We start from the raw sequence: 18,592 nt of genomic DNA on the forward strand, positions 1-18,592 counted from the left end.
TCTGGCAGGGGAGGATTTGTGTGGCGGACAGGCCTGGAGTACCTTTGATAACAGAGCTCTTGCTTTGGGGTCAAGGGCGGCACAGGAATAGGTCAAGGAGAGAGAAGAGGGGATAAGGAAAGAGAAGAGGGATGGCTCTCCCTCCCTTTCCCCTCTTTCCATCCTCCCTCCTCCTCTCCCCCCTCCCTCCCTTTCCCCTCTTTCCATCCTCCCTCCTCCTCTCTCTCTCTCTCTCTCCCTCCCTCCCTTTCCCCTCTGTCCACCCTCCCTCCTCCTCTCTCTCTCTCCCTCCCTCCCTTTCCCCTCTTTCCATCCTCCCTCCTCCTCTCTCTCTCTCCCTCCCTTTCCCCTCTTTCCATCCTCCCTCCTCTCTCCCCCTCTCTCATTAATAGGGAGATTACATGGCGATAGTAGTGGAAATAGTGGTGGTGTACAGGAAGTAATATGTATAATGTTCAGTAATGATGTTGTGCTGGAGGGGGAAACTCATTCAGACAGCTGCCTACCTCACATTACTACCCTCATTCACACACACACACACACACACACACACACACACACACACACACACACACACACACACACACATGCATACAGACACTCATGATGCACTCTTATATAGGCACACACTTTCTTTCATACTGTATGTATGCTCACACACACTCAACCACACACCTTGCCATTTTTCCCCAATACTCCCTCACCAGGTGTCTAGTCCCCCCTTCTCCCCTCCCAAGTCCTGCACCATGTGTCAGGGTTAACTGCTGTCTATGTTAAGTGTTCATGTCATATCCACATTAACCTCCATGATGGCTCCTCTGGCTGTTGGGCTCTGCTAAAGCCTCCCTGGGAGGCAGTCACTGCTCCTACATTAGCCTCCATTATGGCTCCCTGGGCTCCAGTTGCCCTGTGTAGGGCACACACTGATCTTATATTTGTGAAACTGAGTGTCTCTGCTGGTGAGTTATGGCCTGGTGCGGGAGAGGGTGAGAGGTAGCTAACTAGCGATCTCGCTGGCTGTGTGTCCTTGTGTGTGATTCTCTGTGTGTGGTTCTCTGTGTGTGTTTCTGTCTCTGTTATTGTGTAACTATAGTTGTAGTGTGTGAGTGTTTACCTTAGCGTAGTTGTTTATGTGTGTGTTTGGGGTCCCCGCTCTGTTCTCTGTAATGGGAGGCATGAACTCTGACTCCAAACACATTGCCAGCCCATCTGAACTACAGCAGCATATTACCTCCAGCCCACTGCACACCAGTCCCAATCCCACCCAAATAAAAGTGACAGGCCAGTACAATTTATTGCCATAACCCCCCACACACACACACACACAGTTACACACACACAGTTACACACACACAGTTACACACATAGCACAGAGGGTGACTTCCTTCGCTTCTGCATGTCATTTTGTGAATATTTATTTGTGTGTATTCTGTAGGCTTGTGGTTGTGGTTATCCTGTGTGTGTGTGTGTGTGTGTGTGTGTGTGTGTGTGTGTGTGCGACTGCATTTGTGTGTGTCTGTTCGGCACCACGCGTTGCTTCAGGACCCGAGGGCAGCCCTCCCTGCTCTGGCCTCCTGCCCTGTCTATTATCTCATTGATTTCCTCCTCTTTTCAATTCTCTCCATTTCCACACTGCCGCCCTTTCCATTAGGGCGGCAATTTAACAGAGTGCTGTGACACAGGAGAGAAAGAGGGAGGTGAGGAGGGAGGGTAGGACTGGGAAGCGTAAAGAGGGAGATGAGAAGGGGAGATAAAGTGGAAGAGGAGTGCAAAAGACAGGCAGAAAGAGAAGGGGTGTGGATGTGGTGGGGAAGTGAGCAAATTACAAGAGCAGTATCATTCAGCTCATTACTACTTTGTGGTTATACCGAATTTATATTTTTGCCCAAGTACTGCGTTCTCCAGGAGTTATCATACCATGATGTTTCCTCCCATAGAAAATATCAAAACCTGGACTTGTCAAACTGTTCAAGCAAGATGTTCCATGTATGCTTTTCCTAATGCTTTGCCAATTTCTCCCTCCTCACTCTATTCTGCTTTTTCTCTCCTCTCTCTCTGTCTCTCTCTGTCTCCTCTGTCTGTCTCTCTGTCTCTCTCTCTGTCTCTGTCTCCCTCCCTCTCTCTGTCTCTCTCTGTCTCTCTCTCCGTCTCGGTCTCTCTCTGTCTCCCTCCCTCTCTCTGTCTCTCTCTGTCTCTCTGTCTCTGTCTCTTTCTGTCTCCCTCCCTCTCTCTGTCTCTCTCTCTCTCTGTCTCTCTCTCTCTCCTCCAGGAGTGTGCTCCAGAGTCGTCTGCGTCCCCCCGGACAGGACAGGCACCCCCCGGCCCAACACTGGAGAGGCAGAGGGCTGGGCATGCGCTGGATTGGCGGAAACCTTTACAGCGTCTCAGCCAATAAGCTGTCCCGCACTGTGACAACCAGTGCGCCAATCAACAGGACAGGTACCACACACACACACACCTTACAAATACAGTTTGAAGTGGGAAGTTTACATACACTTAGGTTGGAGTCATTAAAACTCATTTTTCAACCACCACAAATTTCTTGTTAAACAGCTTGGAAAATTCCAGAAAATGATGTCATGGCTTTAGAAGCTTCTGTTAGGCTAATTTACATAATTTTAGTAAATTGAAGGTGTACTTGTGGATGTATTTCAAGGACTACCTTCAAACTCAGTGCCTCTTTGCTTGACATCATGGGAAAATGAAAAGAAATCTGCCAAGACCTCAGAAAAAAAATGGTGGACCTTCACAAGTCTGGTTCATCCTTGGGAGCAATTTCCAAATGCCTGAAGGTACCACGTTCATCTGTACAAACAATAGTACGCAAGTATAAACACCATGGGACCATGCAGCCATCATACCGCTCAGGAAGGAGACGCATTCTGTGTCCTAGAGATGAACGTACTTTGTTACAAAAAGTGCAAATCAATCTCAGAACAACAGCAAAGGACCTCGTGAAGATGCTGGAGGAAACAGGTACAGAAATATCTATATCCACAGTAAAACGAGTCCTATATCGACATAACCTGAAAGGCCGCTCGGTAAGGAAGAAGCCAATACTCCAAAACCGCCATAAAAAAGCCAGACTACGGTTTGCAACTTCACATGGGGACAAAGATACTTAAATGTCCTCTGGTCTGATGAAACAAAAATAGAACTGCAAGGCCATAATGACCATCATTATGTTTGGAGAAAAAAGAGGGAGGCTTGCAAGCCAAAGGACACCATCCCAACCGTGAAGCACGGGGGTGGCAGCATCATGTGGGGGTGCCTTTCTGCAGGAGGGACTGGTGCACTTCACAAAATAGATGGCATCATGAGGATGGAAAATTATGTGGATACATTTAAGCAACATGTCAAGACATCAGTCAGGAAGTTAAAGCATGGTCGCAAATGGTTCTTCCAAATGGACAATGACCACAAGCATACTTCCAAAGTTGTGGCAAAATGGCTTAAGGACAACAAAGTCAAGGTATTGGAGTGGCCATCACAAAGCCCTGACCTCAATCCCATACCAAATTTGTGGGCAGAACTGAAAAAGAATGTGCGAGCAAGGAGGCCTACAAACTTGACTCAGTTACACCAGCTCTGTCAGGAGGAATGGGCCAAAATTCACCCAACTTATTGTGGGAAGCTTGTGGAAGGCTACCCAAAACTTTTGACCCAAGTGAAACAATTTAAAGGCAATGCTACCAAATACTAATTGAGTGTATGGAAACTTCTGACCCACTGGGAATGTGATGAAAGAAATAAAAGCTGAAATAAATCATTCTCTCAACTATTATTCTGATATTTCACATTCTTAAAATGAAGTGGTGATCCTAACTGACCTAAGCCAGGGACTTTTTACTAGGATTAAATGTCAGGAATTGTGAAAAACTGAGTTTAAATGTATTTGGCTAAGGTGTATGTAAACTTCTGACTTCAACTGTACACTGTGCCAGTCATTGTAGGCAAAGGTTATGCACTTGTTATAGACCACAGAGTGAGTGTGTATCTTGTGGTGTGATAGTGTGCAGTCACGGAAGTAGCACTATGGTAGAGGAGGAGGAAATAGGAGGTATGAGGTGTGTTAGACATGTCATCAGTCAGTAGGACAGGAGGAGGGGCTGCTGTGGGGAGAACTGGACGACGCAGATTAAACCCAGCCCTGAGCTGCTCTCTCAATCTCTCGCTAGCTCAATCGCTTTCTTGCTCTCGTGCTCTCTGTCTCTCTCTCTCTCTCTCTCTCCCCTTACAGAAAAACCACATGATATCACACGTGGAAAATCCTGTGAAAGCGTGTTTTTTTGGAACACTTTCCATGTGACATTTCACGTTATCTTTTACACGTGAAAACATTGTGCTTTTAACATAGTGTTTTCAACGTAAATTTTTTTTACACTCTTTGACATACAGTGGGGCAAAAAAGTATTTAATCAGCCACCAATTGTGCAAGTTCTCCCACTTAAAAAGATGAGAGAGGACTGTAATTTTCATCATAGGTACACTTCAACTATGAGAGACAAAATGAGAGAAAAAATCCAGAAAATCACATTGTAGGATTTTTAATGAATTTATTTGCAAATTATGGTGGAAAATAAGTATTTGGTCACCTACAAACAAGCAAGTGAATGACCTGCAGAGAGCTGGGACCAAAGTAACAAAGCCTATCATCAGTAACACACTACGCCGCCAGGGACTCAAATCCTGCAGTGCCAGATGTGTCCCCCTGCTTAAGCCAGTACATGTACAGGCCCATCTGAAGTTTGATAGAGAGCATTTGGATGATCCAGAAGAAGATTGGGAGAATGTCATATGGTCAGATGAAACCAAAATATAACTGTTTGGTAAAAACTCAACTCGTCGTGTTTGGAGGACAAAGAATGCTGAGTTGCATCCAAAGAACACCATACCTACTGTGAAGCATGGGGGTGGAAACATCATGCTTTGGGGCTGTTTTTCTGCAAAGGGACCAGGACGACTGATCCGTGTAAAGGAAAGAATGAATGGGGCCATGTATCGTGAGATTTTGAGTGAAAACCTCCTTCCATCAGCAAGGGCATTGAAGATGAAACGTGGCTGGGTCTTTCAGCATGACAATGATCCCAAACACACCGCCCGGCCAACGAAGGAGTGGCTTCGTAAGAAGCATTTCAAGGTCCTGGAGTGGCCTAGCCAGTCTCCAGATCTCAACCCCATAGAAAATCTTTGGAGGGAGTTGAAAGACTGTGTTGCCCAGCAACAGCCCCAAAACATCACTGCTCTAGAGGAGATCTGCATGGAGGAATGGGCCAAAATACCAGACACAGTGTGTGGAAACTTTGTGAAGACTTAAAAAGGGTATATAACAAAGTAATGAGATAAACTTTTGTTATTGACCAAATACTTATTTTCCACCATAATTTGCAAATAAATTCATTAAAAATCCTACAATGTGATTTTCTGGATTTTTTTTCTCTCATTTTGCCTGTCATAGTTGAAGTGTACCTATGATGAAAATTACAGGCCTCTCTCATCTTTTTAAGTGGGAGAACTTGCACAATTGGTGGCTGACTAAATACTTTCTTGCCCCACTGTATAGGCCTCAGAGCCAGAACAACCTTGTCAACTGCTGTTGAATAATTAATGACAGACACATCCAACCTTTTTTTTTAAAGAAGATGGATGTAATTATTTCCTAGCAACCAATTAAAACGTGCTCTACATCCCAGCGCATTTTGCGGATTAGCTGCTTGCACATCAAAGGTCAATTGGAAAGAAGAGGAGATATAGAACGTTTAATTGACAGGGATAAGTTAGCAAAACAATCGCTTATAATCATTAGTAAACACTTACATTATTAGGTATGGATGATCTACGTGAAAATAAAGTTAATAAAAAAAAAATCCTAAAATGGATATAGGCCTATTCCATAACTGTCAATGACACGGTTATTCATTCAATTACCGTCCCAAGGGTTTTCCCTTGTGCTCAAATGTTGTCACGTGTTGTTTCATGTCATCACATGTTGAAATGTTTCATGCCCGTGTTACATTTATTTCACACGTGCTCACCATGTTGTCACACGTTATCGCATTTAACGTCACGTAAAATCACACGCGATCACGTGAAAATCATGTGGGTTTTCGTAAGGGGTCTCTCTCCTCCCTCTGTCACATACAGACTTGGTCTTTCTTTCTCTCCCCGGTCTCTATCTCTTACTCTCTCTCGCTCTCTCTGCCAAAATATGTGGCTGGATTTGAAGAGTTCCCTACTGTTCCTGCAGCTTGTGACTCGCCTCCTGATACACAAACACACACACACACACACACAGAAGTGCCATTTTCACACACCCACTCTCCACAACACCACATTCCAGCATGCTCTGAAAATGCCTTCAGTGTCCACCACGACAGCGGTTATAATTTCAGATCTCACCAGTCCAGTTAGCTGAGATTACACGTCTTATTTTCTGGTCATCTGCCAGTGTCCACCACACCAGCGGTTATAATTTCAGATCTCCAGTTAGCTGAGATTACACGTCTTATTTTCTGGTCATCTGCCAGTGTCCACCACACCAGCGGTTATAATTTCAGATCTCCAGTTAGCTGAGATTACACGTCTTATTTTCTGGTCATCTGCCAGTGTCCACCACACCAGCGGTTATAATTTCAGATCTCCAGTTAGCTGAGATTACACGTCTTATTTTTCTGGTCATCTGCCAGTGGCCTCCCATCATAGTGCCAAGATCACAGGAACTCACACTGATGAAGAGGATATATTTTACATCTGAAATATGCCAAAATTAGAGACTTGGCTAGGTATCAAGCCTCCTTACCTTACCTCCCCCCTCTTTTCCACCATCCCCATATCTCGTTCCCTGCATCCTTCCCTCCCTCCCTCCCTCCAAAAACTATAGGCTATCAGGTCTCCGGTACACTCTTAGAAAAGAAAAAGGTGCTATGTGGAACCATATAGTGTTCGTCGGCTTGTCCCCATAGGGGAACCGTTTTTGGTGCTAGGTAGATCCCTTTGCAGAGTTTTATTTTATTTTACCTAGAACCCTTTGCAGTTTTCTACCTAGAACCCTTTGCAGAGGGTTCTAGCTATGGTAAGATGACATGAAAATAGAGCTCTTTGGCCACGCACACCAGTGGTAGGTTTGGGGATTAGGAACAGAAGCGTATGCAAAAAATATGGTTATCTGTATAATAAACCTAAAAATATATATATATATTAGCTTTATTATACCTACAATACAGTATAATAAAGCTAAAACATATATATATATATTAGCTTTATTATACCTACAATACAGTATAATAAAGCTAAAACATATATATATATATATATATTAGCTTTATTATACCTACAATACAGTATAATAAAGCTAAAACATATATATATATATATATATTAGCTTTATTATACCTACAATACAGTATAATAAAGCTAAAACATATATATATATATATTAGCTTTATTATACCTACAATACAGTATAATAAAGCTAAAACATATATATATATATATATTAGCTTTATTATACCTACAATACAGTATAATAAAGCTAAAACATATATATATATTAGCTTTATTATACATACAATACAGTGCCGGTTCGCTCAGGCTCCCTTCTATTCTCCTACTCACTGCTTAATAAAATCACAGAAAATACGACACTGAACACAAATATAAATGCAACCATTTCAAAGTTACAGTTCATTTAAGGAAATCAGTCAATTGAAATACATTCATTAGGCCCTAATCTATGGATTTCACATAACTGGGAATACAGATATGCATCTGTTCATCAGCTGTCCGGGTGGTTGGTCTCACATAAATCCTGCAGAAGAAGAAGCCGGATCTGGAGGTCCTGGGCTGGCGTGGTTGTGAGACCCGTTGGACTTCTGCCAAATTCTCTAAAAGGACATTGAAGTCAGGTTATGGAAGATACAATGGCTTACGAAAGTATTCACCCCCTTGGCATTTCTCCTATTTTGTTGCCTTACAACCTGGAATTAAAATTGATTTTTGGGGGGGGGGTTGCATCATTTGATTTATTTGATTTACACAACATGCCTCCCACTTTGAAGATGCAAAATATTTTAAATTGTGAAACAAACAAGAAATAAGACAAAAAAAACTGAACTTGAGCGTGCATAACTATTCACGCCCCCCAAAGTCAATACTTTGTAGAGCCACATTTTGCAGCAATTACAGCTGCAAGTCTCTTGGGGTATGTCTCTATAAGCTTGGCACATCTAGCCACTGGGATTTTTGCCCATTCTTCAAGGCAAAACTGCTCCAGCTCCCTCACGTTTGATGGGTTCTGCTTGTGTACAGCAATCTTTAAGTCATACCACCTATTCTCAACTGGATTGAGGTAAGGGCCTTTCCAAGACATCTAAATGTTTCCCCTTAAACCACTCAAGTGTTGTTTTAGCACTATGCTTAGGGTCATTGTCCTGCTGGAATCCGTCCCAGTCTCAAATCTCTGGAAGACTGATACAGGTTTCCCTCAAGAATTTCCCTGTATTTAGCACCATCCATCATTCCTTCAATTCTGACCAGTTTCCCAGTCCCTGCTGATGGAAAAACATCCCCACAGCATGATGCTGCCACCACCATGCTTCACTGTGGGGATGTTGTTCTCGGGTGATGAGAGGTGTTGGGTTTGCGCCAGACATAGCATTTTCCTTGATGGCCAAAAAGCTTATTTTTGTGTCATCTGACCAGAGTACTTTCTTCCATATGTTTGGGGAGTCTCCCACATGCCTTTTGGCGAACACCAAACGTGTTTGCTTATTCTTTTCTTTAAGCAATGGCCTTTTTTCTGGCCACTCTTCTATAAAGCCCAGCTCTGTGGAGTGTACGGCTTAAAGTGGTCCTATGGACAGGTACTCCAATCTCCACTGTGGAGCTTTGCAGCTCCTTCAAGGTTATCTTTGGTCTCTTCGTTGCCTCTCTGATGAATGCCCTCCTTGACTGGTCCGTGAGTTTCGGTGGGCGGCCCTCTCTTGGCAGGTTTGTTGTGGTGCCATAATTCTTTCCATCTTTTAATAATGGATTTAATGGTGCTCCGTGGGATGTTCAAAGTTTCAGATATTTTTTTATAATCTAACCCTGATCTGTACTTCTCCACAACTGTGTCCCTGACGTGTTTGGAGAGCTCCTTGGTGGTGCCCCTTGCTTAGTGGTGTTGCAGACTCTGGGGCCTTTCAGAACAGGTGTATATATACTGAGATCATGTGACACTTAGATTGCACACAGGTGGAATTTATTTAACTAATTATGTCACTTCTGAAGGTAATTGGTTGCACCAGATCTTATTTAGGGGCTTCATAGCAAAGGGGTGAATACATATGCACGGACCACTTTTCCGTTTTTTTGTGGGGTTTTTATTTTATATTTTGAAACAGGTCATTATTTCATTTCATTTCACCAATTTTGACTATTTTGTGTTTGTCCATTACATGAAATCCTCATAAAAATCCATTTAAATTACAGGTTGTAATGCAACAACAGGTTATAAAACAAAACACCAAGGGGGTGAATACTTCTGTAAATGTCCATTCAATTATCTGGCAACAGCTCTGGACATTCAAGCAGTCAGCAGGCCAACAGCTCTGGACATTCAAGCAGTCAGCAGGCCAACAGCTCTGGACATTCAAGCAGTCAGCAGGCCAACAGCTCTGGACATTCAAGCAGTCAGCAGGCCAACAGCTCTGGACATTCAAGCAGTCAGCAGGCCAACAGCTCTGGACATTCAAGCAGTCAGCAGGCCAACAGCTCTGGACATTCAAGCAGTCAGCAGGCCAACAGCTCTGGACATTCAAGCAATCAGCAGGCCAACAGCTCTGGACATTCAAGCAATCAGCAGGCCAACAGCTCTGGACATTCAAGCAGTCAGCAGGCCAACAGCTCTGGACATTCAAGCAGTCAGCAGGCCAACAGCTCTGGACATTCAAGCAGTCAGCAGGCCAACAGCTCTGGACATTCAAGCAGTCAGCAGGCCAACAGCTCTGGACAATCAAGCAGTCAGCAGGCCAACAGCTCTGGACATTCAAGCAGTCAGCAGGCCAATTGCAAGCTCCCTCAACTTGAGACATCTGTGGCATTGTGTTGTGTGACAAAACTGCACATTTTAGAGTGGCCTTTTATTGTCCCCAGCACACGGTGCAACTGTGTAATGATCATGCTGTTTAATCAGCTTCTTGATAATCCATCCACCTGACAGGTGTGGCGTATCTTGGCAAAAGAGAAATGCTCACTGACAGGGATGCCGAAAGAATTGTGCACAACATTTGACATATTTGTATTTTTGTGTTAAGACATTTCTGGGATATTTTCTTTCAGCTCATGGAACATGGGACCAACACTTTACATGATGCATTTATATTTTGGTTCAGTGTCATTTGAAATACACAATACATGGCAAAGACATACAACTATGTCAGTTTAAAACATTAAATTATAGCTGTCAGGTCATTGCATCATATCTGCCTGGGCACACAGTGGAAATGGCTTGCAGTGATGGCAGAGGCTTAAAGACTGTAATAGCCTACTCTAGGCTACTGATGAGTGGTGAGCTTTCTGGTGGCAGAGGCTTAAAGACTGTAATAGCCTACTCTAGGCTACTGATGAGTGGTGAGCTTTCTGGTGCCAGAGGCTTAAAGACTGTAATAGCCTACTCTAGGCTACTGATGAGTGGTGAGCTTTCTGGTGCCAGAGGCTTAAAGACTGTAATAGCCTACTCTAGGCTACTGATGAGTGGTGAGCTTTCTGGTGGCAGAGGCTTAAAGACTGTAATATCCTACTCTAGGCTACTGATGAGTGGTGAGCTTTCTGGTGGCAGAGGCTTAAAGACTGTAATAGCCTACTCTAGGCTACTGATGAGTGGTGAGCTTTCTGGTGCCAGAGGCTTAAAGACTGTAATAGCCTACTCTAGGCTACTGATGAGTGGTGAGCTTTCTGGTGGCAGAGGCTTAAAGACTGTAATAGCCTACTTTCTAGGCTACTGATGAGTGGTGAGCTTTCTGGTGGCAGAGGCTTAAAGACTGTAATAGCCTACTCTAGGCTACTGATGAGTGGTGAGCTTTCTGGTGGCAGAGGCTTAAAGACTGTAATAGCCTACTCTAGGCTACTGATGAGTGGTGAGCTTTCTGGTGGCAGAGGCTTAAAGACTGTAATAGCCTACTCTAGGCTACTGATGAGTGGTGAGCTTTCTGGTGGCAGAGGCTTAAAGACTAATAGCCTACTCTAGGCTACTGATGAGTGGTGAGCTTTCTGGTGCCAGAGGCTGCCAGGGCATCACCCAGGTGGGTGCTACTTGTTGGTAGTGGAGGAGTGGCTACAAAGTCAAGCGGCTATGCTACAAATGGCTGTCTGTGTCGGGCACGGCGAGGTGCGCTGCTAAACAACGGCTTCCGAAATTGTCTGATCCTCACCCGACGCCTCCCCCCTGGCTGTGACTGTTATGCTTCATCCCTGTGACTGTTATGCTTCATCCCTGTGACTGTGCTATACCCGACGCCTCCCCCCTCCCTGTGACTGTTATGCTTCATCCCTGTGACTGTTATGCTTCATCCCTGTGACTGTGCTATACCCGACGACTCCCCCCTGGCCCTGACTGTTATGCTTCATCCCTGTGACTGTGCTATTTCCTTCCACCGCTCAGGCCGTTGACGCTATGAGAACAAACTGCTTCAGTAGACATCCTGATTTTAAACGGCTTTAATTTACCTGTTTAATTACTTGCTGTGTAAGTAATTCCGCTCTTAGCTGGCAAGTACGGCCTACATGCAATGTAATAAAACTACTACTACTGCAGTGTGAACACAGACATGGACGCGTGTCCGCACACAAACACTCACACAAAATATGTCAGTCGCAGTGGTGTATTAATAACGCCATAATACCCCATTTTTTAAATGTTTAGTCTTTATAGAGGCGGTTTCTTTTTTTTTCCCCATTCTCTATTTTCCCCAAACAGTGCGGTTGTCCAGTCCACAGGAAGTCTCCCACACCACCTCTAGCACTCTCATTCGGCCCTCCAGCACTCGTTTTGTGGCTAGGTAAGCACTTTAGTACACACACACACACACACACACACACCCTCTGCTACCTGTACATAATTGCACAACTATATGTTTTCTTGATTGTGTGTGTTCTGTCTTCCAGTCGTGCGGTTCAGAGGAGTCTAGCCATCATCAGGCATGCTCGTCAGAAGAAGTCCCAGAAGCAGTACTGTATGTACTACAACCGCTTTGGCAAGTGTAACCGTGGCAACACCTGCCCTTACATCCACGATCCTGATAAGGTGGCCGTCTGTACCAGGTAACACACACACCTAACATGCACAGATCTCCTCAAAACCACCTGTACAGACTGTGTGGGCTCTCTGATTGGCTGCTCTGTGTTCTGATGACTCTTCCCATTGGTTCCTGCAGGTTCCTGAGGGGTACGTGTAAGCAGACAGGTGGGACCTGTCCATTCTCCCATAAGGTGGCCAAGGAGAAGGTGAAACTATGTGACACACACACACACACACACACACACACACACACCATCCTTGAGGTGAGAGTATGTGAAACGTCAATGTCTCTCTCACACCAGCTGGGCTGGAGTGTACTGTGTAGTTAGTCAGTTAGCGTTTGCCCCCGTCAGGTATATCGCCTGGGAGGAGGTGAGAATATGGTGTCTCACACACTTACAGATCTGCAAACATTGAAGGATTAATGCTAGGGGGTAGGGAAAGGGATTGCATTAGGACCGACTGTTAGTTTACCACCCAGAGATAGATATGGAGACATGTCACATACAATATGTGGTTTTTAGAGATATGGTTGGTGTACAGAGATGCAGCTAGAGTCCTCACTCACGCGATTGGCACAGCTCCTGTCTCTGTGCTCTCACTGGCAGTATTAAGATATACACACACACACTCCCACTGGTAGTGTACACACTCAGAGACGTGACCTGATTCTATGGTTAGGGGGGTGCGTGTTGAAAGGTGGTACGGGCGATGGGGGTATCATGACCAAAATGGTCTCGGATGTCCCAACATGGTTTACACCTGAACACGTACACCTTAATAGGCATGGGTACAGAGAGTATGGCATGAGTACACAACCCCTTAATTAACTAGAAGACACACCTACACACAGCTGGTTACACATACCCAATATGTTAAAGGTCTGAGACACCTACACACAGCTGGTTACACATACCCAATATGTTAAAGGTCTGAGACACCTACACACAGCTGGTTACACATACCCAATATGTTAAAGGTCTGAGACACCTACACACAGCTGGTTACACATACCCAATATGTTAAAGGTCTGAGACACACACACAGCTGGTTACACATACCCAATATGTTAAAGGTCTGAGACACCTACACACAGCTGGTTACACATACCCAATATGTGAAAGGTCTGAGACACACACACAGCTGGTTACACATACCCAATATGTGAAAGGTCTGAGACACACACACACAGCTGGTTACACATACCCAATATGTTAAAGGTCTGAGACACACACACAGCTGGTTACACATACCCAATATGTTAAAGGTCTGAGACACACACACAGCTGGTTACACATACCCAATATGTGAAAGGTCTGAGACACACACACAGCTGGTTACACATACCCAATATGTTAAAGGTCTGAGACACACACACAGCTGGTTACACATACCCAATATGTTAAAGGTCTGAGACACCTACACACAGCTGGTTACACATACCCAATATGTGAAAGGTCTGAGACACCTACACACAGCTGGTTACACATACCCAATATGTTAAAGGTCTGAGACACCTACACACAGCTGGTTACACATACCCAATATGTTAAAGGTCTGAGACACCTACACACAGCTGGTTACACATACCCAATATGTTAAAGGTCTGAGACACCTACACACAGCTGGTTACACATACCCAATATGTTAAAGGTCTGAGACACCTACACACAGCTGGTTACACATACCCAATATGTTAAATGTCTAAGACACCTACACACAGCTGGTTACACATACCCAATATGTTAAAAGTCTGAGACACACACACACAGCTGGTTACACATACCCAATACACACCTGAACTGGATAAATCACAAATAGGCCAGAAGTATGACTCTTGTTTCTAAACTGTTTAAATTTGGTGCCAATTGGTACCGTGCCAATTGGTACCGTGCCAATTGCACGCTCCCTCAAAACTTGAGACATCTGTGGCATTGTGTTGTGTGACAAACTGCACATTTTAGATTGGCCTTTTATTGCCCCCCCCAGCACAAGGTGCACCTGTGTAATGATCATGCTGTTTAATCAGCTTCTTGATATGCCACACCTGTCAGGTGGATGGATTATCTTGGCAAAGGAGAAATGCTCACTAAGAGATGTAAACAAATGTGTGCACAACATACTGGAGAATTAAGCTTTTTGTGCTTATGGAAAATATTTTATTTCAGCTCATGAAACATGGGACCAACACTGTACATGTTGCGTTTATATATTTGCTCAGTATAGATCATTGGCTGCATCTTTAACTTCTGTTAAACGACTCCCTCTCTAACAGAGAAAGAGTACAAACTAAAAGATAATTTATAAGATAAGACTAAATAAGATAAGATATTTAGTACTATCAACAATCAACACAATGGTTCATCTTCGATTATTCATTCTGCTTCGTTACATAGTAATAAGTGTAATTAAAATGTCTCATTTGTTTATCTGGCCCCATAGCACAGAACAGGGTCATGTAGTGGTGTTTAACGAGGCCAAGTCCGTAAAGGGTAAAGCAAAGTGGTTACACTGGACAGGGAAAGATGGTTTTCTTTAGACAAACAACCCACAGACAGGTGTCCTGTCCAGCCTCGCAACCCAATACGCACGCATACTAGTAGGGACTGGGGATAGACGAGGAGCCCCAATCCTGTAACCCCCCCCCCCCCCAGAAATAACTCCTGAAACTAGACCCTCTGTACTGTACCCCCACCTCCGCCCGTCCCCCTTCCTACCCCCTCAGGCCCTGGCGACCGTAACTCGTACACACAGCCAGCACATAAACGCATCATGATAGCTAGCTGGACAAGCTGCGGCCTGGATAAATATTTCTGTAGCAGTTAATTAGGTAAAACTGATCCCATCCCAACGAGCCGCCCTGATTCTCTCATTGCCCCCCCCACCCCACCCCACCCTGGCCCTCTCCATATAGCTCTCCCTCTCCCAGCTCCTTTTCCCTTCTTGCTCTCTGTCTCACACCTCTCTCTACATGGTGTATATTTAGACTGGCCTGCACCTCACTCACACACAAGAGGACATTTCACACCTGCATGCAGGCTGTCACACACACACACACACACACACACTCTCTCTTTCTCTGTCAACTGCAATTAAGGCCATTTAACAGCAGAGGCAATGACAGAGTGTAGAAGGCGGGGCCTATTTGAATGGTGGATTGGCTTGTTGACTTTAACTCTACATCTGACTGTGTTTTCTCTAGTATGCTGTCAATGGACTTTCTCTTTCTGTCTTGCCTCTCTCGTTCCCACTCTCAATTAAATGTTCAATTCCATTGAAAATGCTTTATTGGTGTGACATTTGTATGGAGATCTTGCCAAGCAGAGATCGGTAACAACAACTTCTCTCTCTCTCTAGATGCCTGTGTGTTCGTACTTCCTGAAGGGTAAATGTAACAACAGTAGCTGTCCCTACAGCCATGTCTATGTGTCCCGCAAGGCTGCTTTGTGCCAGGACTTCATCAGGGGATACTGCCCTCAGGGAGAGAAGGTATGACACACTCTGAAGGATACACACACACACACACACAATCAGTCAGTCAGTCCCACACACATGTATGTACACAAGCACTCACATACATCTCTCTCTCTCTCTCTCTCTCTCTCTCTCTCTCTCTCTCTCTCTCTCTCTCTCTGTCTCTCTCTCTCTGTCTCTCTCTCTCTCTCTGTCTCTCTCTCTCTCTCTGTCTCTCTCTCTCTCTCTCTCTCTCTCTCTCTCTCTCTCTCTCTCTCTCTCTCTCTCTCTCTCTCAGACACAGATACTCTTTCACACACACACACAGTCAGTCAGTCACACACGCATGGGGACAGGCACAGGCATTCTCTCTTTCTCTTTGTCATGATCTGATGACCTATGGTAGAGAAGGTAGATGTACCCAGTGGTGTGGTGGAGGGGATATGCCGTTTACCCACTCGGTGGGCATTGCGTATTTAAGTGATAGATGCCAGAGAAGCCGGTGTTTGGAGGATAGATTGGCACGGGTGTTGTTTGGCCCGAGACAAAGTCCCTTCGAGGGGCATTATTACTTTTACACAACGGGTTACCAACATATTCAAATAACGATTCACATATTTTCATTAAAAACGTTATTTTGATGAATGCATTCATCCTTCCACAAGATACAGTCCCGAAACAAATCTACTGTAGGGGTGCTACCCAAGCCGGCTGGTTGTTCGTTCTATTGGTTCGGTTGCCAGAGACGGGACCCAGTCGTTCAGTCTTTTTGTTCTGTATAAATGGACACGACCCAGTGGTTCGTTCTAAATGTTTTTATCCCTTGCTTGCTAGCTAGCCAACTACGGCTAACTTACAGTCGCGTCAATCAGAGCAGACAGAATAACAACGGCAGCTGCATTTGTTGAAGCTGTTTTCTAGTGACATTTATTTGGATACATCCATAACAATGAGCTAATGAGGCGCGATTTCACCTGGCATAGAAAATGTGCTCTCTCTTTAGGACACTGTTGTTCAGAGGAGCTAGCCAACAACACAGCTAACACAATCACTTCAAACTGAAGCTGGAAAGACCTTTTTTCAATTGCCATTTCTCCTGATCCCTACATATTCATTACTATGGGACAGTTGGAGATCGAATTTGAATATTGAAACGTTGTTGCAAATGTCAGAGAGACAGACTGCAGGGTTTATACAAATCTCAGCTGTGAGAAAACTAAAATGTTACTCCAAAAATGTGAGATAATGCCTAGATGCTTTTTATAGTGGAGATCAAGTTTATAACTTCCCTGCCTGGGCTGATGAGACAGTGGATTGGGCAGTCAGATTGAACCGAGTGAGTAGGCATTTTAACGTCATAGATTTAATCGTTGGTAATTTGTGGAATAGACACCGGCAGCAGCTTTGAATCAATCAACATTCAGGATTATCCGTTGTGTAAACGCATGTATTAATCCCCAGAATGCCTATCAAAGTAGTGTCGTAGGTTTTTATCTTTTCACATTTTCAGCACAGCAATCTGCACACGGCAGTTGGCCTAGAATGTTCTAAAATACACACCGCACATGCCAGCGATTTCATGGACCGAGATGGAAAACTCCATCTCATGTGCTACAGAAACACCACTAACCAAACACATATATTAAAGGGTAACTACACTCAAACATCCTTGTGTGGTTTAAGCATTGTTGTGTACTTAGAATGACTCAGTTGACAGCCTCATTTATATGTTTCAATAGTAGGCCTACTATTAGACTACTTGAGCATTGTTGTGTACTTAGAACATCCAATTTGGTTGTTTTCTATTTTTAAAAAGTGTGACTTTGAGAGCGAAAACCTGAACAGAAAAAACAAACCTGTGAATTTCTGACTCAGTTGACAGCCTCATTTATATGTTTCAATAGTAGGCCTACTATTAGACGACTTGCACTATTAGCCTACTTGCACTATTAGACGACTTGCACTATTAGCCTACTTGCACTATTAGACGACTTGCACTATTAGACTACTTGCACTATTAGACTACTTGCACTATTAGACGACTTGCACTATTAGACGACTTGCACTATTAGACTACTTGCACTATTAGACAACTTGCACTATTAGACTACTTGCACTATTAGACTACTTGCACTATTAGACTACTTGCACTATTAGACTACTTGCACTATTAGACTACTTGCACTATTAGACTACTTGCACTATTAGCCTACTTGCACTATTAGCCTACTTGCACTATTAGACTACTTGCACTATTAGACTACTTGCACTATTAGACTACTTGCACTATTAGACGACGTGCACTATTAGACTACTTGCACTATTAGACTTGCACTATTAGACTACTTGCACTATTAGACTACTTGCACTATTAGACTACTTTAGACACTATATTAGACTACTTTAGCACTATTAGACTACTTGCACTATTAGACTACTTGCACTATTAGACTACTTGCACTATTAGACTACTTGCACTATTAGACTACTTGCACTATTAGACTACTTGCACTATTAGACTACTTGCACTATTAGCCTACTTGCACTATTAGCCTACTTGCACTATTAGACTACTTGCACTATTAGACTACTTGCACTATTAGACTACTTGCACTATTAGACGACTTGCACTATTAGACGACTTGCACTATTAGACTACTTGCACTATTAGACGACTTGCACAGAGCAGCTTGGTTTGGCCTGACTTTGAAAGACCAAAATGGGATGTGTCATTTTAGGTCTTTTTTTTTTTTTTTTTCACACTGTATGTCGCTGTTTCTCAAATCATTTTTCATAAATGGAACCTTTCCTTCATGGACCGTTTGGGAAATGTTTGGCAAAATGAGTGTATACCCACTCCTC

At 43.9% G+C, this 18,592-nt stretch overlaps 1 protein-coding gene across 1 annotated transcript in view; it reads left to right on the forward strand.

Annotated features, from left to right (window-relative positions):
* Window positions 1-18,592, forward strand: part of LOC115145416 (zinc finger CCCH domain-containing protein 3-like) — an 88,456-nt gene that overhangs the window by 54,921 nt on the left and 14,943 nt on the right. The window contains exons 4-8 of the mRNA XM_065003220.1: window positions 2,270-2,439; window positions 11,957-12,038; window positions 12,145-12,300; window positions 12,414-12,483; window positions 15,635-15,766. Of these exons, the coding sequence (XP_064859292.1) occupies window positions 2,270-2,439; window positions 11,957-12,038; window positions 12,145-12,300; window positions 12,414-12,483; window positions 15,635-15,766 (610 nt within the window). The remainder of the gene's footprint in view (window positions 1-2,269; window positions 2,440-11,956; window positions 12,039-12,144; window positions 12,301-12,413; window positions 12,484-15,634; window positions 15,767-18,592) is intronic.

This window comes from Oncorhynchus nerka, linkage group LG17, assembly GCF_034236695.1.
Source record: "Oncorhynchus nerka isolate Pitt River linkage group LG17, Oner_Uvic_2.0, whole genome shotgun sequence".
NCBI lineage: Eukaryota > Metazoa > Chordata > Actinopteri > Salmoniformes > Salmonidae > Oncorhynchus > Oncorhynchus nerka.